Source organism: Pseudophryne corroboree, chromosome 1 (genome assembly GCF_028390025.1).
Source record: "Pseudophryne corroboree isolate aPseCor3 chromosome 1, aPseCor3.hap2, whole genome shotgun sequence".
NCBI lineage: Eukaryota > Metazoa > Chordata > Amphibia > Anura > Myobatrachidae > Pseudophryne > Pseudophryne corroboree.
The window spans coordinates 74,874,441-74,897,660 of record NC_086444.1 but is presented as its reverse complement, the minus strand read 5'-3'; the positions used below and the strand labels follow the sequence as shown (position 1 = coordinate 74,897,660).

General features: G+C 47.1%; 1 protein-coding gene across 2 annotated transcripts in view; it reads right to left on the bottom strand.

The window, feature by feature from the left end:
- The window catches only part of RAI14 (retinoic acid induced 14), a 275,686-nt gene that overhangs the window by 53,618 nt on the left and 198,848 nt on the right, over window positions 1–23,220 (bottom strand). For both annotated transcript variants that reach the window (XM_063960665.1, XM_063960657.1), the window contains exons 6-8: window positions 21,183–21,240; window positions 19,304–19,374; window positions 9,483–9,589 (exon numbers count right to left, since the gene is read on the bottom strand). In XM_063960665.1, the coding sequence (XP_063816735.1) occupies window positions 9,483–9,589; window positions 19,304–19,374; window positions 21,183–21,240 (236 nt within the window). The remainder of the gene's footprint in view (window positions 1–9,482; window positions 9,590–19,303; window positions 19,375–21,182; window positions 21,241–23,220) is intronic.

The window sequence follows — 23,220 nt, the reverse complement described above, 5'->3', positions numbered from 1 at the left end:
CCCATAGTGCCGAGGAGCGGACGGCCAGGCGGAGGGCAGCGGTCCGGAAACAGGAGCGGGGCTGGTGAGTATTGTTGTTTTTTTTCTTTTAATGTGTCTGTGTGTGTGTAAGCGGCGCTACTAGGGGGCATAACAACTGACTGGGGTCATATCTAATGTGGCATAACAACTGACTGGGGTCATATCTAATGGGGCATAACAACTGACTGGGGTCATATCTAATGTGGCATAACAACTGACTGGGGTCATATCTAATGTGGCATAACAACTGACTGGGGTCATATCTAATGGGGCATAACAACTGACTGGGGTCATATCTAATGTGGCATAACAACTGACTGGGGTCATATCTAATGTGGCATAACAACTGACTGGGGTCATATCTAGTGGGGCATAACAACTGACTGGGGTCATATCTAATGTGGCATAACAACTGACTGGGGTCATATCTAGTGGGGCATAACAACTGACTGGGGTCATATCTAATGTGGCATAACAACTGACTGGGGTCATATCTAGTGGGGCATAACAACTGACTGGGGTCATATCTAATGTGGCATAACAACTGACTGGGGTCATATCTAGTGGGGCATAACAACTGACTGGGGTCATATCTAATGTGGCATAACAACTGACTGGGGTCATATCTAGTGGTGCATAGCAACTGACTGGGGTCATATCTAATGTGGCATAACAACTGACTGGGGTCATATCTAATGTGGCATAACAACTGACTGGGGTCATATCTAATGTGGCATAACAACTGACTGGGGTCATATCTAGTGGGACATAACAACTGACTGGGGTCATATCTAGTGGGGCATAACAACTGACTGGGGGCATATCTAATGGGGCATATCAACGGGCTGGGGGCATAACAACTGACTAGGGGCATAACTAATGGGATATAACAAGTGACTGGAGGCATAACTACTGGGGCATAACAACTGACTGGAGGCAGGCTAATTTTTAAGTTGATCATTTTTGTATGACCCCCGAAGGATTTTATAAATATCCAAATGGCCCTTGGTAGAAAAAAGGTTCCCCACCCCTGCAGCAGGCCTTTGCTGTGATTTCACCCTTTACTCAAGCAGCCTATCAGAGAGCCTACACTGTGCTATACCAGGACACACTGGGGTTCTGGTAAAAAAATGCTTAATTTTCAAAACTGTTCAGCCATGTTCCACATTTAATCACAATGTTCTGCACATTTCTCCGGTGCATTGCGGCCTGAAGGGTCCCCATTTGTTCTCAAAAATGAATGAATTGAAAATCACTGTCTATCACATTGTTCTAATTTGCAAAATAAAAATAATTCTGTATATAAAAAATACATGGCGCTTGTTTTTCTTCATATGCAGATACATATCCTTCACGCTATTGTACCGTTCCGGCAGATGCTTGCTAATGCCTTTCTCCAACTTTAGGCTTAATTCTTTGCTGCAAAGAATTTGCTCACGGTTAAAGAATTCAACGTTTCAACAGCTACCAAGTTATTTGAGACCCACAATAAGTGATCTATTTAAAACAGCCATTAATCCATCCAAAAACTACAGACTTGCCGACTTGAACACAGCCCTTTAAAAACATACCTCAAACCATGAAATGAAATTCTTCCTCCCTGAGACAATGTGTATCTGTAAACACTAGGGCAGTAATTATCTTTCCCTTATCAGCAACCTGAGTGAGCAGGGGGAGGGCACTGAAATACAGATGCCTAGAGATAATGCTATATAGGGATTATTATGTCATTTAAACCCACAATTTTTAAAAAGTACTCGGTCTCAAATTCACAGTCTCTCTTCCCCTTGCAGATTTTCCAAAGTAGTTTCTAATCTTCAAAATGATATTAGGTTTTGGGATAGTTTGAAATGCAAAGGATTAGACCTAAATCTATAGACTAACGCATTACATGTTTCTTACAAGCTGGTAAAAAGCCAATACTCAGCTTAGCAATGTCTCATATTGAATTTCTCGGGGCTATTTAAAGATTTAATTGCATCCACATTTGCGACCAATCAGGTGGAATGGGGGACAGAAGGGGCATTCTCGCCAACGCAAAGTTCAGGAAGGGCACATCCACGAAAATGCAGCTTATTAGATCAGATTGTCAGCAAATATACACGGCTCTTAAGGGCACTACACATTTAACGATCCGCCGCCGAGCTGCCCAACGGCGGATACGGTAGACGGGCGACCTGGCGGCGGGGGGGGGGGGGGGCAGTGACAGGGGGAGTGAAAAGTTCCTTCACTTCCCCCGTCACCCGGCTCCATAGAAGTGCAGGCAAATATGGACGAGATCGTCCATATTGGTCTGCATGCACAGCCGACGGGGGACACCAGCGATGAACGAGTGTGGGGCCGCGCATCGTTCATCGCTGGTGCCTACACACTCAAAGATATGAACGGTATCTCGTTCATTAATGAATGAGATTGTTCATATCTTTCAGTCAGATCAACCAGTGTGTAGGGCCTATTAGGGCCTTCTATAAATCCAGTGCTAGTACTCATGGATTAGGATGATAACATGCAGAAGACCAGGCACATTTGCTGCACACGCAGAGGCAGATGCTTCTCCAGATTCATGCAGCTCTACATTTGGTAAACCCCCCCCCCCCCAAAGGTACAACTATTATGCAGTGCGCCAGGTAACAGCACGGCCATTTCTACCACTGTACCACTATGGGGGGGAATTCAATTAGCTGTGGTAAATTACTACGGCTAATTGATCTCCAAGGGGTTATGCAAATTGTCGCCGATACCCGGCACTACCAGTAACATTTTTTCACCTGCTCAGAGGCAGGCGGAATAAAATGCTCGATAAGTGCCATATTTTTTCTGCGCAAAAAATGATCGGGACCCATTTCTTCACCAAACCCAGCCAACTCTCCTCCTAACCCTCTTGTCTACGCTCATGGTGGGTGTGGATCATAGCATAGACAGTAACTAGGTCGACAGTCATTAGGTCGACCACTATTGGTCAACACAGTCATTAGGTCGACGTGGAAAAAGGTCGACATGAGTTTTTTTTAAATATATTTTTGGTGTCGTTTTCTTCATAGAGTGAACGGGAACCCCAATTAGTGCACCGTGTCCCCTGGCATCTTCGAGCAAGGTTACTATTCCCAATCGTAGTCCACATGGATCATAAAGCATGAAAAAGTTTAAAAAATGAAATTTCTTTAAAAAAAAAGTCGACTTTTTCACGTGTTGACCTTTGCCATGTCGACCTAATACATGTTGACCAACAGTGGTCGACCTAAGGAGTGTGAACCTAAGTGCTATCGACCTAAAGACAAGATACCATCACGGTCTACCCCATCTGCGTCACCCAAGTCTGTTAGTACTTCCCCTTTTAGATTGTAGGAGCAGGGCCTTCTCCTACTTACACTATCTTATACTCCATATTCCCTTTGATGGCACCTGGTTTCCCTATACTGTCTTGAAATGTAAGTGCTATTTTGCTCATTTGTTTATGTACTGTGTAATTGGGTGCTGCAGATCCCTTGTGGCGCCATATAAATAAAGGATAATAATAATAATAATAAGGTACAATTGAATATCCCCCAATACATGGGCAGAACCACTGCCCAGGGCGCACACCCAGGGCTGCCATCAGGGGGGTGCTCTGGGCACGTCTGTCCCAGGCCCAGCCTCTCTGACAGAGAGAGGAGGGCCCGGGATGCTCATGCAGCCACCTGCCCGCCCGCCGCCGTCCCTGCTGTTCTGCCGCTGTCCTCCGACCCTCCAGCAGCTCTGTATTGAAAACTTCCCTCCCAAAATGGGCGCCGCCACAGAGGAGACAGTATCTTGAATAACTGTCTCCTCTGAGGCGGCAGCCATTTTGGGAGGGACGTTTTCAATACAGCTACAGGAGGACGGAGAGCAACAGAACAGCGGGGATGGAGGACGCCAGGCAGCGGCATCAGCATCCCGGGAGCGGCATCAGCATCCCGGGCCCTCCCGACAGCGGCACATGTATGTATGTATGCATGCATGTGTGAGTATCTAATACACACCCTAGTGTACCTCATACTGTTCCTCTTATTCTGTATTCTGACTTCGTGATCTAACTCTGTTCTTATACTTCCTGTCACTATTTATTAAGTAGGAATAACGTAGTATAAAAAAGAAAAAAAGAAAAAACAAGGTCCATTTAGACAACACTGCCAAGTGCCTGGTAGTGAAGAGGTCCAGCAAATTAAAATACAAAAAGCCAGCATTCCCAGAGCCAGAACATCGGGGGAGATGTATCATACCTTCTAAAGGGGCTAGGGGAGAAGCTGCACACACCAACCAATCTTATTCTACCTATCATTTTACAGAAGATACCAGATAAAGGATATCTGGAAGCTGCTCTACTTTAGGTTTGATACATCTCCTCTACACTGTTCTAAAGAGACCCTCACCAGCTGAAATCCCCTATGGACCTCTAGGGTCAGCCACCATCAACTCTTGTCCATTGGACACCAGCTGATCTGGACCAACAGGGCACCTCAAACACCAGCTGCCATGTGTTTCTAGGAATCCCCGAACACCACCATCTCTGTACATACACCCTATGCTCCCCGAACACCACCAGCTCTGTACATACACCCTATGCCCCCAGAGCACCACCAACCCTGTACATACACCCCAGGCTCCCCGAACAACACCAGCTCTGTACATACACCCTATGCTCCCCGAACACAACCAGCTCTGTACATACACCCTATGCTCCCCGAACACCACCAGCTCTGTACATACACCCTATGCCCCCAGAGCACCACCAACCCTGTACATACACCCTATGCCGCCCAAACACCACCAGCTCTGTACATACACCCTATGCCGCCCAAACACCACAAGCTCTGTACATACACACTATGCTCCCCGAACACCACCAGCTCTGTACATACACTGTATGCTCCCCGAACACACCCAGCTCTGTAAATACACCCTAGGCTCCCCAAACACCACCAGCTTTGTACACACACTCTATGCTCCCCAAACACCACCAGCTCTGTACATACACCCTATGCTCCCAGAGCACCACCAACTCTGTACATACACCCTATGCTCCCCAAACACCACCAACTCTGTACATACACCCTATACTCCCAGAACACCACCAGCTCTGTACATACACTCTATGCTCCCAGAGCACCACCAGCTCTGTACATACACCCTATGCTCCCCAAACACCACCAACTCTGTACATACACCCTATGCTCCCCGGACACCACCAGCGCTGTACACACACCTTAGGCTCCCCAAACACCACCAACTCTGTACATACACCCTATGCTCCCAGAGCACCACCAACTCTGTACATACACCCTATGCTCCCTAAACACCTCCAACTCTGTACATACACCCTAGGCTCCCCAAACACCACCAACTCTGTACATACACCCTATGCTCCCCGGACACCAACAGCTCTGTACATACACCCTATGCTCCCAGAGCACCACCAACTCTGTACATACACCCTATGCTCCCCAAACACCACCAACTCTGTACATATACCCTATGCTCCCCGGACACCAACAGCTCTGTACATACACCCTATGCTCCCAGAGCACCACCAGCTCTGTACATACACCCTATGCTCCCTAAACACCTCCAACTCTGTACATACACCCTATGCTCCCAGACCACCACCAACTCTGTACATACACCCTATGCTCCCTAAACACCTCCAACTCTGTACATACACCCTAGGCTCCCCAAACACCACGAACTCTGTACATACACCCTATGCTCCCCGGACACCAACAGCTCTGTACATACACCCTATGCCCCCAGAGCACCACCAACCCTGTACATACACCCTATGCTCCCAGAGCACCACCAACTCTGTACATACACCCTATGCTCCCTAAACACCACCAACTCTGTACATACACCCTATGCTCCCAGAGCACCACCAGCTCTGTACATACACCCTATGCTCCCAGAGCACCACCAGCTCTGTACATACACCCTATGCTCCCCAAACACCTCCAACTCTGTACATACACCCTATGCTCCCAGAGCACCACCAACTCTGTACATACACCCTATGCTCCCAGAGCACCACCAACTCTGTACATACACCCTATGCTCCCTAAACACCACCAACTCTGTACATACACCCTATGCTCCCTAAACACCACCAGCTCTGTACATACACCCTATGCTCCCCAAACACCACCAACTCTGTACATACACCCTATGCTCCCAGAGCACCACCAGCTCTGTACATACACCCTATGCTCCCAGAGCACCACCAACTCTGTACATACACCCTAGGCTCCACGAACATCACCAGCTCTGTACATACAAACTATGCTACCCAAACACCACCATCTCTGTACATGCACTCTATGCTCCCCAAACACCACCAACTCTGTACATACACCCTATGCTCCCCGGACACCACCAGCGCTGTACACACACCTTAGGCTCCCCAAACACCACCAACTCTGTACATACACCCTATGCTCCCCAAACACCACCAACTCTGTACATACACCCTATGCTCCCAGAGCACCACCAGCTCTGTACATACACCCTATGCTCCCAGAGCACCACCAACTCTGTACATACACCCTAGGCTCCACGAACATCACCAGCTCTGTACATACAAACTATGCTACCCAAACACCACCAACTCTGTACATACACCCTATGCTCCCAGAGAACCACCAACTCTGTACATACACCCTATGCTCCCCGGACACCACCAGCGCTGTACACACACCTTAGGCTCCCCAAACACCACCAACTCTGTACATACACCCTATGCTCCCAGAGCACCACCAACTCTGTACATACACCCTATGCTCCCTAAACACCTCCAACTCTGTACATACACCCTAGGCTCCCCAAACACCACGAACTCTGTACATACACCCTATGCTCCCCGGACACCAACAGCTCTGTACATACACCCTATGCCCCCAGAGCACCACCAACCCTGTACATACACCCTATGCTCCCCAAACACCACCAACTCTGTACATACACCCTATGCTCCCAGAGCACCACCAACTCTGTACATACACCCTATGCTCCCTAAACACCACCAACTCTGTACATACACCCTATGCTCCCAGAGCACCACCAGCTCTGTACATACACCCTATGCTCCCAGAGCACCACCAGCTCTGTACATACACCCTATGCTCCCCAAACACCTCCAACTCTGTACATACACCCTATGCTCCCAGAGCACCACCAACTCTGTACATACACCCTATGCTCCCAGAGCACCACCAACTCTGTACATACACCCTATGCTCCCTAAACACCACCAACTCTGTAAATACACCCTATGCTCCCAGAGCACCACCAACTCTGTACATACACCCTATGCTCCCTAAACACCACCAGCTCTGTACATACACCCTATGCTCCCCAAACACCACCAACTCTGTACATACACCCTATGCTCCCAGAGCACCACCAGCTCTGTACATACACCCTATGCTCCCCAAACACCACCAACTCTGTACATACACCCTATGCTCCCCGGACACCACCAGCGCTGTACACACACCTTAGGCTCCCCAAACACCACCAAATCTGTACATACACCCTATGCTCCCAGAGCACCACCAGCTCTGTACATACACCCTATGCTCCCAGAGCACCACCAACTCTGTACATACACCCTAGGCTCCACGAACATCACCAGCTCTGTACATACAAACTATGCTACCCAAACACCACCAACTCTGTACATACACCCTATGCTCCCAGAGCACCACCAACTCTGTACATACACCCTATGCTCCCTAAACACCTCCAACTCTGTACATACACCCTAGGCTCCCCAAACACCAACAGCTCTGTACATACACTCTATGCTCCCAGAGCACCACCGACTCTGTACATACACCCTATGCTCCCCAAACACCACCAATTCTGTACATACACCCTATGCTCCCCGGACACCACCAGCTCTGTACAAACACCCTAGGCTCCCCAAACACCACCAGCTTTGTACATACACTCTATGCTCCCCAAACACCACCAGCTCTGTACATACACCCTATGCTCCCCAAACACCACCAACTCTGTACATACACCCTATGCTCCCAGAGCACCACCAGCTCTGTACATACACCCTATGCTCCCCAAACACCACCAACTCTGTACATACACCCTATGCTCCCAGAGCACCACCAGCTCTGTACATACACCCTATGCTCCCAGAGCACCACCAACTCTGTACATACACCCTAGGCTCCACGAACATCACCAGCTCTGTACATACAAACTATGCTACCCAAACACCACCAGCTCTGTACATACACTCTATGATCCCAGAGCACCACCAACTCTGTACATACACCCTATGCTCCCCAAACACCACCAACTCTGTACATACACCCTATGCTCCCCGGACACCACCAGCTCTGTACATACAAACTATGCTACCCAAACACCACCAACTCTGTACATACACCCTAGGCTCCAGGAACACCACCAGCTCTGTACATACACCCTAGGCTCCCGGAACACCACCAGTTCTGTACATACACCCTAGGCTCCCCGAACACCACCAACTCTGTACATACACCCTAGGCTCCCCATACACCACCAACTCTGTACATACACCCTAGGCTCCCTGAACACTCCCAAGCTCAGTATATACACCCTATGCCCCGCTATCACCTCCAGCTTTGTATATACATCCTAGGTTCCCACAAACACCTCTGGCTCTGTATATACATCATAGGCTTCCCAAACACGCCCAACTCTGTACATACAGCCTAGGCTCCCCGATCACCTCCAGATCTGTATATACACCCTATGCTCCCCAAACACCACCAACTCTGTACACACACAATAGGCTCCCCGAACTCCCCCAGCTCTGTAAATACACCCTATGCCGCCCTATCACCTCCAGCTTTGTAAATACATCCTAGGCTCCTCAAACACGCCCAGCTCTGTACATACACCCCAGGCTCCCCAAATACCACCAGCTCTGTACATACACCCTAGACTTCCCGACCACCACCTGCTCTTGGTGTCTGGGGCTGAGGAGCCACCGGCTCTGAACCCTAAGGAGTTCCTGAACACTAGGGTGGAGATGTTTCAAACATTTGAGAAAGATGAAGTAGTGATGATTCCAATGGCAACTAATCCGCTTCTAGCTATCATTTATCTAGCACAGTCTATAAAATGACAGAATCTGATTGGTTGCTATGGAAAATTTCTCCACTTTACTTCTATCAAAGATTTGATACATCTCCCAATAGGTCTCAACAAAACAAATACCCAGCACTGTAGCTGGAGCTTTCCCAGCACAAGTACAGCACCCCCTGCATGGCTGACACGTCACTAGCATGTGAACGTGTGCTTACAGTGGGTGTGAAGTATTAGTGCACTTCTTCTTTTAATATATTATGGTTGCTCATAGCATACCTTCAAATGTTTTCAGCCACACATACAGGTCACTAGCGCGTGTCTGTAGCAGAAACTTACTGTTGCATGTAAAACACTGTACTTACTTTCCATTCTTATCTGGAATATTTATGTCAGCTTTGTGGTCCAGTAGGCACTTGCACGCCTCTAGATGGCCTTTTTGGACTGCTATTAGCAGAGGTGTGTTCCCGTCCTGTTTAAAAAAACAAACATAAAATCTAGACATGTATTTGAAAAATGACAGTTGGGAGCTGATTGGCTGGAGTGCTATTTACAATGCACAACAAGTTTTATCACTCATTGATAAATTGGCCCCTATGATTCTACGCCTTGGGACGCGGAAGTTCTCCTTTAATGGGAAAAATAGCCTATTGGAAAGCACATCAAGTTCCATAAATGATGTAATATGGTTTATTATGCTCACTTAGCATTACTCTGAAATCTACACACACGCATCATTCATAGCCTTCTATAAACTTTCATTTACTGTATTTCACAGCTGGTCTGTGGTTTGTATTTGTTAGAACTGAAGTGTACACAATAATCTTCCCTTGCTGCGTACACTTACTGTGAATACTACATTATACTGAGCGGAGGGTTTGTCTGGCACGGACGGGACAAAGACGAGAGCTGAATGGCCAAGTTATTATCCCAATGGTGAATGCTATCTGACATAGAGAAATAGACAGAGCAGAGAGGAAGCGGAGATATCAGAGACGATAAAGCTGGAGACAGCCAAGATGACAGACGGTAAGCCTGGGACAATCACCTAGTAAAGCAGCACATAACTTCCCTGCCTAACTAAACCCCACTACAATGTGATACAGTGTAACCACAGGTCATAAACTGATACATCTGGAATTCTAATCAGAGGTTTTGTAACAATACATAGATTTCTACATGAGCCTGTTGGATTTACATCGATATCATTAGAAATCTGTTGCTGTAATATGATCTGGTGGAAACAGAATGTTCTAATTCTACTAGCGATAATGACAAAAGGCTTAAATACAATATATAAAACTAGTATTTTGGACCCATCATTCTAGCTGTGGTCCCGGTGTTGCAGGATGTTTACTCTCTCTTTCCTCTACTTTCCATCTCTATATCTTCTTCTTATCCAACTCTTTCTCCCATCTTTCTTTTAGGGGCAGATGTATTAAGCCTGGAGAAGTGATAAAGCAGTGATAAGTGCAAGGTGATAACGCACTAGCCAACCAACTCCAATATGTAAAGCGACAGTTTTGGCTGGTGCGTTATCACCTTGCACTTATCACTGCTTTATCACTTCTCCAGGCTTAGGCCCTCATTCCGAGTTGATCGGTCGCAAGGCGAATTTAGCAGAGTTACACACGCTAAGCCTACGCCTACTGGGAGTGTATCTTAGCTTCTTAAAATTGCGACCGATGTAATCGCAATATTGCGAATACAAACTACTTTGCAGTTTCTGAGTAACTTCAACCTTACTCTGCCTGTGCGATCAGGTCAGTGCTTGTCGTTCCTGGTTTGACGTCACAAACACACCCAGCGTTCGCCCAGACACTCCCCCGTTTCTCCAGCCACTCCTGCGTTTTTTCCGGAAACGGTAGCGTTTTCATCCACACGCCCATAAAACGCAGTGTTTCCGCCCAGTAACACCCATTTCCTGTCAATCACATTACGATCGCCGGAGCGATGAAAAAGCCGTGAGTAAAAATACTATCTTCATTGTTAAATTACTTGGCGCAGTCGCAGTGCGAATATTGCGCATGCGTACTAAGCGGATTTTCATTGCGATGCGATGAAAAATACAGAGCGAACGACTTGGAATGAGGGCCTTAATACATCTGCCCCTAAATCTCTTCCACCTATCTCCCTCCCCCCACTTCCTCCCATCTGTCTCTCTCCCCCTCTTCCACCCATATCGTTCTCCTCCTCCTATCTCTCTCTTTCACTGTTCCTCCCATCTCCCCATAATGTCCCCATTATGAATGTTGATGAAATACACCACACCAGCATACAGTACCTGTCCAGTTATTCGTAACATAGTTGGTGAAATTGAAAAACGTCCAGTAGTCCATCGAGTTCAACCTGAACATATATTATATTCCCTAGGCTATATCCTCGTATATCTTTTTTTTCTGTTAGAAATGTATCTAACCCATTTTGAAACGCATTGACTGAGTCCGCCATTACAACCTTCTCTATGAATTCCATACTCATATTGCCCTTACAGTAAAGAATCCCTTCCTGTGCGGAGTACGAAATTTCCTCTCAAGCCTTGGTGGGTGTTTGCGCATTTTGTGTAGAGGTCTCTCAATAAACAAATCACCTGAGAGCGCCGCATACTGGGGGTCATTCAGAGTTGTTCGCTCGCTAGCAGTTTTTAGCAGCCGTGCCGCCGCCCTCTGGGAGTGTATTATGGCTTAGCAGAAGTGCGAACGAAAGGATCGCAGAGCGGCTACAAAAAAAATAAATAAATAAGAATTTACTTACCGATAATTCTATTTCTCGGAGTCCGTAGTGGATGCTGGGGTTCCTGAAAGGACCATGGGGAATAGCGGCTCCGCAGGAGACAGGGCACAAAAAAGTAAAGCTTTTACCAGATCAGGTGGTGTGCACTGGCTCCTCCCCCTATGACCCTCCTCCAGACCCCAGCCAGGTACTGTGCCCGGACGAGCGTACACAATAAGGGAGGCAATTTGAATCCCGGGTAAGACTCATACCAGCCACACCAATCACACCGTACAACTTGTGATCTAAACCCAGTTAACAGTATGATAACAGAAAGAGCCTCTTAAAGATGGCTCCTTAACAATATAACCCGAATTTGTTAACAATAACTATGTACAGTATTGCAGATAATCCGCACTTGGGATGGGCGCCCAGCATCCACTACGGACTCCGAGAAATAGAATTATCGGTAAGTAAATTCTTATTTTCTCTATCGTCCTAAGTGGATGCTGGGGTTCCTGAAAGGACCATGGGGATTATACCAAAGCTCCCAAACGGGCGGGAGAGTGCGGATGACTCTGCAGCACCGAATGAGAGAATTCCAAGTCCTCTTTTGCCAGGGTATCAAATTTGTAGAATTTTACAAACGTGTTTTCCCCCGACCACGTAGCTGCTCGGCAGAATTGTAATGCCGAGACCCCTCGGGCAGCCGCCCAAGATGAGCCCACCTTCCTTGTGGAATGGGCCTTAACAGATTTAGGCTGTGGCAGGCCTGCCACAGAATGAGCAAGTTGAATTGTGTTACAAATCCAACGAGCAATCGTCTGCTTAGAAGCAGGGGCACCCAACTTGTTGGGTGCATATAGTATCAACAGCGAGTCAGATTTTCTGACTTCAGCCGTGCTTGAAATGTATATTTTTAAGGCTCTGACAACGTCCAACAACTTGGAGTCCTCCAAGTCGCCAGTGGCCGCAGGCACCACAATAGGTTGGTTCAGGTGAAACGCTGATACCACCTTAGGGAGAAAATGCGGACGAGTCCTCAGTTCTGCCCTATCCGAATGGAAGATTAGATAAGGGCTTTTATAAGATAAAGCCGCCAATTCAGATACTCTCCTGGCGGAAGCCAGGGCCAGTAACATAGTCACTTTCCATGTGAGATATTTAAAATCCACCTTTTTCAATGGTTCAAACCAATGGGATTTGAGGAAATCTAAAACGACATTTAGATCCCACGGTGCCACCGGAGGCACCACAGGAGGCTGTATATGCAGTACTCCTTTAACAAAAGTCTGTACCTCAGGAACTGAGGCCAATTCTTTTTGGAAGAATATTGACAGGGCCGAAATTTGAACCTTAATAGATCTCAATTTGAGACCCATAGACAATCCTGATTGTAGGAAATGTAGGAAACGACCCAGTTGAAATTCCTCCGTCGGAACACTCCGATCCTCGCACCACGCGACATATTTTCGCCAAATGCGGTGATAATGTTTCGCGGTGACTTCCTTCCTTGCCTTAATCAAGGTAGGAATGACTTCTTCTGGAATGCCTTTCCCTTTTAGGATCTGGCGTTCAACCGCCATGCCGTCAAACGCAGCCGCGGTAAGTCTTGAAAGAGACAGGGACCCTGTTGTAGCAGGTCCCTTCTCAGAAGTAGAGGGCACGGGTCGTCCGTGACCAACTCTTGAAGTTCCGGGTACCAAGTCCTTCTTGGCTAATCCGGAGCCACTAGTATTGTTCTTACTCCTCCTCACCGTATAATCTTCAATACCTTTGGTATGAGAGGCAGAGGAGGAAACACATATACTGATTTGTACACCCAAGGTGTTACCAGTGCGTCCACAGCTATTGCCTGTGGATCTCTTGACCTGGCGCAATACTTGTCCTTGAGGCGAGACGCCATCATGTCTACCATTGGTCTTTCCCAACAGTTTATTAGCATGTGGAAGACTTCTGGATGAAGACCCCCCTCTCCCGGGTGAATATCGTGTCTGCTGAGGAAGTCTGCTTCCCAGTTGTCCACGCCCGGGAAGAACACTGCTGACAGTGCTATTACGTGATTCTCCGCCCAGCGAAGAATGTTGGCAGCTTCTGCCATTGCACTCCTGCTTCTTGTGCCGCCCTGTCTGTTTACATGGGCGACCGCCGTGATGTTGTCCGACTGAATCAACACCGGTTTTCCTTGCAGGAGTGGTTCCGCCTGGCTTAGAGCATTTTAGATTGCTCTTAGTACCAGAATGTTTATGTGAAGAGACTTTTCCAGGTTCGTCCATACCCCCTGGAAGTTTCTTCCTTGTGTGACTGCTCCCCAACCTCTCAGGCTGGCGTCCGTGGTCACCAGGATCAAATCCTGTATGCCGAATCTGCGGCCCTCCAATAGATGAGCCTTTTGCAACCACCACAGAAGATATACCCTTGTCCTTGGCGACAGGGTTATTCGCAGGTGCATCTGAGGATGCGACCCTGACCATTTGTCCAACAGATCCCTTTGGAAAATTCTTGCATGGAATCTGCCGAATGGAATTGCTTCGTAAAAAGCCACCATTTTTCCCAGGACTCTTGTGTACAGACACCTTTCCTGGTTTTAGGAGGTTCCTGACAGGTCGGATAACTCCTTGGCTTTTTCCTCGGGAAGAAAAACCTTTTTCTGAACCGTGTCCAGAATCATCCCTAGGAACAGCAGACGTATCGTCGGAAAACAGCTGCGATTCTTGGAATATTTAGAATCCAGTCGTGCCGTCGAAGAACTACTTTAGATAGTGCTCTTCCGACCTCCAACTGTTCTCTGGAACTTGCCCTTTTTAGGTCGTGCAAGTAAGGGATAATTTAGATGCCTTTTTTCTTTGAAGAAACATCTTTTCGGCCATTACCTTGGTAAAAAGGCCCGGGGTGCCGTGGATAATTCAAACGGCATCGTCTGAAACTGATATTGACAGTTCTGTACCACGAACCAGAGGTACCCTTGATGAGAAGGACAAAATTTGGACATGGAGGTAATCCTTGATGTCCAGGGACACCATATAGTCCCCTTTTTTCCGGTTCGCTATCACTGCTCTGAGTGACTTTATCTCGATTTGAACCTTTTATGTAAGTGTTCAAAACATTTTAGATTTAGACTATGTGTCACCAAGCCGTCTGGCTTCAGTACCACAATATAGTGTGGAAAAATAATACCCTTTTCCTTGTCGTAGGAGGGGTACTTTGATTATCACCTGCTGGATATACAGCTTGTGAATTGTTTCCAATGCTGCCTCCCTGTCGGAGGGAGCCGTTGGTAAAGCAGACTTCAGGAACCTGCGAGGAGAAGATGTCTCGACTCTCCAATCTTTACCCCTGGGATAATACTCGTACGATTTAGGGGTCAACTTGCGAGTGATCCCACTGCGCCCTGAGACTCTTGAGACTACCCCCCCACCTTGAGTCCGCTTGCACGGCCCCAGCGTCATGCTGAGGACTTGGCAGACGCGGTGGAGGGCTTCTTTTCCTGGGAAAGGGCTGCCTGCTGCAGTCTACTTCCCTTACCTCTATGTCTGGGCAGATATGACTGGCCTTTTGCCTGCATGCCCTCATGGGAAAGGAAAGATTGAGGCTGAAAAGACGGTGTCTTTTTTAGCTGAGATGTAACTTGGGGTAAAAAAGGTTGGATTTCCCAGCTGTTGCTGTGGTCCCCAGGTCCGATGGACCGACCCCCAAATAACTCCTTCCCTTTATACAGCAATACTTCCATCTGCCGTATGGGATCTGTATCACCTGACCACTGTCGTGTCCCTGACATCTTCTGGGAGATATGGACAACGCACTTATCTTGATGCCAGAGAGCAAATATCCCTCTGTGCATCTCACATACATATATATAGAATGCATCCTATTAAATGCTCTACATGAATAAAATATTTTCAGTCAGGGAATCCGACCAAGCCAACCCAGCACTGCATCTCCAGGCTGATGGCGATCGCTGGTCGCAGTATAACCACCGTATGTGTGTATATACTTTTTAGGATATTTTTCCAGCTTCCTATCAGCTGGCTCCTTGAGGGCGGCCGTATCTGGAGACGGTAACGCCACTAGATAAGCGTGTGAGCGCCTTATCACCCTAAGGGGTGTTTCCCAACGTACCCTAATTTCTGGCGGGAAAGGGTATAACGCCAATATTTGCTATCGGGGTAACCCTACGCATCATCACACACTTCATTTTATTTTATCTGATTCAGGAAAAACTACAGGTAGTTTTTTCACTCCCACATAATACCCTTTCTTGTGGTACTTGTAGTATCAGAAACACGTAACACCTCCTTCATTGCCCTTAACGTGTGGCCCTAATGAGAAATACGTTTGTTTATTCACCGTCGACACTGTATTCAGTGTCCGTGTCTGTGTCTGTGTCGACCGACTGAGGTAAATGGGCGTTTTTAAAACCCCTGACGGTGTTTCTGAGACGCCTGGACCGGTCCTAATAGATTGTCGGCCGTCTCATGTCGTCAACCGACCTTGCAGCGTGTTGACATTCTCACGTAATTCTCTAAATAAGCCATCCATTCCGGTGTCGACTCCCTAGAGAGTGACATCACCATTACAGGCAATTTCTCCGCCTCCTCACCAACATCGTCCTCATACATGTCGACACACACGTACCGACACACAGCACACACACCGGGAATGCTCTGACAGAGGACAGGACCCACTAGCCCTTTGGGGAGACAGAGGGAGAGTCTGCCAGCACACACCAAAAACGCTATAATTATATAGGGACAACCTTATATAAGTGTTTCTCCCTTATAGCATCTTTTATATATATACAATATCGCCAAAATCAGTGCCCCCCCTCTCTGTTTTAACCCTGTTTCTGTAGTGCAGTGCAGGGGAGAGCCTGGGAGCCTTCTCTCCAGCTTTTCTGTGAGAGAAAATGGCGCTGTGTGCTGAGGAGATAGGCCCCGCCCCTTTTACGGCGGGCTCGTCTCCCGCTATTTTTGAAGTTAGGCAGGGGTTAAATATCTCCATATAGCCTCTGTGGGCTATATGTGAGGTATTTTTTGCCTCTAATAAGGTTTTTATTTGCCTCTCAGAGCGCCCCCCCCAGCGCTCTGCACCCTCAGTGACTGTTGTGTGAAGTGTGCTGAGAGGAAAATGGCGCACAGCTGCAGTGCTGTGCGCTACCTTTATGAAGACTCAGGAGTCTTCAGCCGCCGATTTTGGACCTCTTCTCTCTTCAGCGTCTGCAAGGGGGCCGGCGGCGCGGCTCCGGTGACCATCCAGGCTGTACCTGTGATCGTCCCTCTGGAGCTAGTGTCCAGTAGCCAAGCAGCAAATCCACTCTGCACGCAGGTGAGTTCACTACTTCTCCCCTAAGTCCCTCGTTGCAGTGATCCTGTTGCCAGCAGGACTCACTGTAAAGTAAAAAACCTAAGCTAAACTTTCTCTAAGCAGCTCTTTAGGAGAGCCACCTAGATTGCACCCTTCTCGTTCGGGCACAAAATCTAACTGGGGTCTGGAGGAGGGTCATAGGGGGAGGAGCCAGTGCACACCACCTGATCTGGTAAAAGCTTTACTTTTTTGTGCCCTGTCTCCTGCGGAGCCGCTATTCCCCATGGTCCTTTCAGGAACCCCAGCATCCACTTAGGACGATAGAGAAAAAAGGTGCAGTTTCAGAGTAGCTCCAGACTTACTCCTAGCTTGCGATCACTTCAGACTGTTCAGTTCCGGATTTGACGTCACAAACACGCCCTGCATTCGGCCAGCCACGCCTGCGTTTTTCCTGGCACGCCTGCGTTTTTTGGAACACTCCCTGAAAACGGTCAGTTGACCTCCAGAAACGCCCTCTTCCTGTCAATCACTCTGCGGCTGGCATTGTGACTGAAAAGCGTTGCTAGACCTTGTGTAAAAATACACTGGCCGTTGTAAAAGTACGTCGCACGTGCGCACTGCGCCACATGCGCAGAAGTGCGACTTTTTTAATTAATCGCTGCGCTGCGAACATTTTTCACTAGCGATCAACTCGGAATGACCCCCATTGCCCCTTTATATATTTGTAAATATTAATCATATCTCCTCTTAGTCGTCTCATTTCTAATGTAAACATATCTAACCTAAAGCCTCTCCTCATAATCCAGTGTCTCCAAGCCCTTAATCAATTTGGTAGCTCCCCTCAACCTATTCAAGTTCTAAGTCTAACATGTCTCTTTTATAGTGTGGGGCCCAGAACTGTACACAATACTCTAGATGCGGTCGCACCAATGATTTATACAGTAGCAGGATTATAGTGGTGTAATGTTATAAGGACCACTTACACGTTAGGGGCCAGGGCTCACAGAGAAATTGGTAAATAAAGAAGACGAAAGCTGTGCTACAGTGGACGATAAGAATCCTGTTTGCAAAAGCTGAAGACGTGTGCATTAGGATCAGTGGCGGTTCTTGCCACGGGCAAGCGGTACTTTTGCCCGGGGCGCAGCCTTCCGGAGGGCGCCGGCGCCATCCGGAGGGCGCCGCACCAGGGCAAGATCCGCCACTGTGCCCCCCGCAGTGCCCTGCTGTGAAGGGAACCAGACGCGTAGCGTCTAGTTTCCCTTCATTGAGAAGACCTTAGTTGTGCGGTGCGCGATGACATCATCGCGCACCGCAAAGGTCCTCTCCATGAAGGGAAACTAGACGCTACGGTCTAGTTTCCCTTCATGTAGAGGACCTTTGCTGTGCGATGCGCGATGACGTCATCGCGCACCGCACAGCATAGTGGCACAGACACTAGGGGTCATAATTGACCTCTAGTGTCTATGCTGTTCTATGGGAGAGACGTAATAACGTCTCTCCCATAGATCGAAGAGAAGAGAGGAGAGGAGAAGAGCGCCGCCGCCGGCGGAGGGGGTCTGCAGCGGTCTGGATCAGGAACGGGGATGGTAAGTATACTTTTTTTTTTATTTCATTTTTTATTTCAGCGTCGTGACCACGCCCCCATTTGAAGCCACGCCCCTATATTTTGCCCGGGGCGCTACAAAGGTAAGAACCGGCCCTGATTAGGATGATGATTTATCATAGCCCTGAATAGACAGTGCAGAATATTATAACTGTAGACCCGGTTTGAAGAGGGCCAACTCCAAAACAAATCACTGCAATGACTTCATCAGGGATGACAAATACATTTGCTAAAGGTAGTTTAGAGTTTGGAAATAGTTTGACACTTTCAGAAAAGTAGGCCATGGGCTTCCCAGCTAATCCCTAGTGCACAGGCTTAAAAACATTTCTATCAGAAGTCATTCCTAAATCCATTATGAAATGCCTAATCCTGTGGTACACAGTGATCCTGCGCTATTACATAATAGCCAGCGAGCAAGGAACAGATGTAAGATAAAACACGTGTGTACGGTGATCGATGAAATGCTAAATGGAATCGAATGAAGGTTTGTCCCCATTTACTGGCCAAGTTAATAAATGCAGAAACAAATTGTTGCCGCTTCCAGCAAAAGTCGTCTTTCTCTCTTACCAAATCTTTTACGTTTAGGAGACATTTGTGTTCGCACAAGAGCTGCAGCACCGGGAGATGGTTCATGGCGGCTGAAAAATCAATAGGATTACAATGGGTCAGACATAACATTTTGTATAACAATACATAAACTGGCAGTTTGGCCCTTTTACGTCAAAACTGTGACAAATTCTAAATTACTACAAGGTCTGACCACAACCAAATGTAGTTATCCTGCAGGTAGGAATCTTGTCAGCCAATGTCCTCATCAGCCTTCAGCAGACGTGTATCACAAAGTAGTTTCATTTAACCAATAAAAAGAACTTCAGTTAAAATAATATTATCTGCTGTCTCTCTAATTTGCATAGTCCTACCCTGGCATTAAATCAGAAGATAATATTTTCATATATTCATTCTCTCATATTCACATTATAATATGCAACAATATACTGTATAGATATATGCTCCTTTCACTCGCAGAGCAGCGATGAATAGACACTGTGCGGAATTTACCAACATGATTGGACATATTAGATCCGAAGACCGTGCATTATTTCCCAGCGACCTCACACCTCAGGCCTGATCTACTTCCAGCTGTAATTTGAACCTAGGGCCTAATTCAGACCTGGTCGGTGCTGTGCGTTTTCTCACAGCAGCCGATCAGGTCTGAACTGCGCATGCGCCGGCGCATGCCAAACAGCCGACGGCCGTCTCAGCCCTGCGATCGCCTCTGCCTGTCAATCAGCTGGGCGTGAGCCGGCGGCGTTTGGCCGTCGTTTTAGGGGCACGGTCTGGGCTGCGCAGGCGTGGCCGGACCGTATGGGGGGCGGGCCGTGGCGGCTGCGTGACATCACACGCAGCCGCCGTGACCCTCACAGCAACGAGTAGCTCCCTGCCAGCGCGCAAGAGTTGCACTGGTAGGGAGCTACTCTTCAAGTACAAAAGCATCGCCGCTGTGCGTGTGCGATGCTTTTGTTTTTGTGCGGCGGGGTAGGGCCTAACATGCGGGGCAGACTAGCCCTGTGCTGGGCTCCCCCCGCATGTCAGGGAAGCTGATCATAGATGTGCTAAATTTACCACATCTACGATCAGGTCTGAATTAGGCCCCTAATTACAAAGCCACAGCTGTACCATTCCACAAGTGTACACAGTAGCAGCTCTCACACAGACACTGCTCACAGGGAAGCAGCACATCACTGCCTCACTATAACAGATATTTCTGACAGAAAACTTTCCCAAAATGTCACGTTTACCACATAACTCAAATGATTTCATATCAGACCTCATCACACATGACTTGTATATATAATTACAGTTCCTAAAATGTGTCTGTTGTCTTATGGGTGATATACATTACTTATAAGTGACTTTTAAACATATATGCTTATTATTCTAGAGGAAATGTTTATTCCTGTTGCAGAAAATTCTTCTCTGTTTAAGCAGCAACATATACGGAAGACTGACGGACACACTTTACTGTGATCAATATAGGTACAATAAAGTTCATAACATAATATGTGTGATTAACAGGAAGATGGTTTAAGAAAATCATAATAGAGAGAGACTACACAAGAACAGTTTAACAAACAGCGCCACCTTCTGTTCCTCCAATATAGTTTCCCATAAAATACTCAGCCTGTATCTGTTGTCACACTCCAGTTCCCTCCTTACAAAACAAGCTCTCCCTTATATTTGTTCCCCTCGATTCTGCTCTCAGTTTGAATGACTGCCCAAACTTTGTTGAGCAAATAGAATTAACAGCACAAATAAGTGCTGCATCTCTCACTCACACACAAGACAATAGAAATAATTGTTAAATATCCTTATTGTCGACAAATTCCTTTTTTTTACTTAATGACGTTCTTCCGCTTATGAAGGCCAGTAGCTATAAAACACATACCTGCATAATGCACACACGTTTTCCCAACGAAGTCTATGCAATCTGTCGGACATTTAGACTGTGAAAGAAGGAGATGGTATTGTGTATTTCAGCAAGAAAAAAAATACAAACATGAAATAAAACATTACGCTCCACGTAACACGTCTCGCTGTAGGAAAGTACTAGGCTCTTTGTGCCCGTGGCCATAGAGAATATTGCGAGTGACCTTTCCATTGTCATTTCCTGCTTAGTGCAAACATGCCTGGAATTTGTGCGTTTCCAGAAGGGTCAGACTTAGTGCATCTTTTCTAATCAATCTGAATTTAATCTGTGCTGGCAAGAAGCTGCCAAAGTACCCCATTCTCAGGTTCACACACGTCAGAAAGCCGACACAAAGGAACAGCTGCTCGGAGATAAAGAAGGATCCAGTGGCTCAGAATCATATGGGGTGGATTAGAAATTACTTTTCTGCCAGAGTGGGTTTAATGAATGGAGAAAGGGAAAGTGCTCACTAAATGACCGGCATTGTATTAGTTTATTACTCACCCACATTCCAGTTTATCTAGTATTAGGTCTTATTCCTACGGCACATTGTGCACTGTTTCCCTCTCCGTTGCAATGACATGTAATGAGTATGGCGGTCGTCCTCCCAGCTACAGTTTTCTCCTTACCTAACATTTCACCTGGCCGTCTTCCTGGCACAGTTATACACACTGATACTTTTGCACTGTGCCTGGCTGTTATGTCTGTCAGGTGGGAAACCCAACTGCAACTAGGGGGTAGATCTGGCAAGTTCTTCATGGATATCATGATCATTCTTCAATACCTTTAACAGGCAGGTCAGCAACTACCATTCATTACTACTGTATATGCATTTGTGGCTGTGGATCATTGGGTCGACCAGAATTACTGTAGGTCACAGTCAATAGGTCAACCCTATATGGTCGCCCTTCAATAGGGCGACCCCCATAGGGTTGACATGCAATAGGTCAACAGGGTCAAAAGGGTCGACATGGAAACAGTCAACACAAAAAAAGGTTGACACAAGTTTTTTTTATTTTGGGTGTCATTTTCTATGTTAATCCACACGTGACCTCAATTAGTGTACCTCTTCACTCGCCGTGCTTCAGGTTACTATTCCCAACCGCAGTCCACGTGGATGGTAAATTATAAAAAAGTTGTAAAAAACGGGCAAAAAAAAAAAATTCAAACACACTTGTGTCAACTACATGTTAGGTTGACCATTTGAACCTGTCGACCTTTTACATCAGCCGTGGCCAACCTGTGGCTCTTGAGCCGCATGCGGCTCTTTCTTTATTCAAATGTGGCTCCCGACACTCAGTCACCTGACCACAACAGATCCTGGAAACTGGTGCACTCCAACCAGATACACAGCAGCACTACGGCAACTGAAAACTGAGGGAGCCAGATACTGGCTGTAGTGACATATGAGGGTGGGCTGGAGTGACACAAGGGGGAGTTGGCTAGAGTGACACAAGGGGAGCTGGCTGGTGTGACACAGAAGGATCCTGGAGACACAATGGGGAGCTGGCTGGAGTGACAAAGGAGAATCCTGGCAGGAGTGACACAATGGGGAGCTGACTGGAGTGACACAGGAGGGTGCTGGCTGGAGTGACACATAGGGGAGCTTGCTGGAGTGACACATGGAGGAGCTGGCTGGAGTGACACATGGAGGAGCTGAAGTGTATTATGTGAATATGGCATTTTCAATACATTTTATGTGGATCTGGATTTTTAAATTATTTTATGTGGAAGTGTCTTTTTCAATGTATTTTATGTTGATTCTGGCTTTAAAATGTATTTTATGTTGATTCTGGCTTTAAAATTTATTTTATGTGAATCTGGCATTTTCATTGTCTTTTATACCAGGGGTGTGGCCTAGCAGGCACAAGGTCACACCCCATTTTTGCACACGCGCCTTCGGCTTAATGTCGGCTCTTTAACGTACCTAACAAAATGTTTTGTCTCTTTGTCTCTGACTGGTTGGCCACCCCTGCTTTACATGTTCACCATATGGAGTCAACCTATCATTTGGATA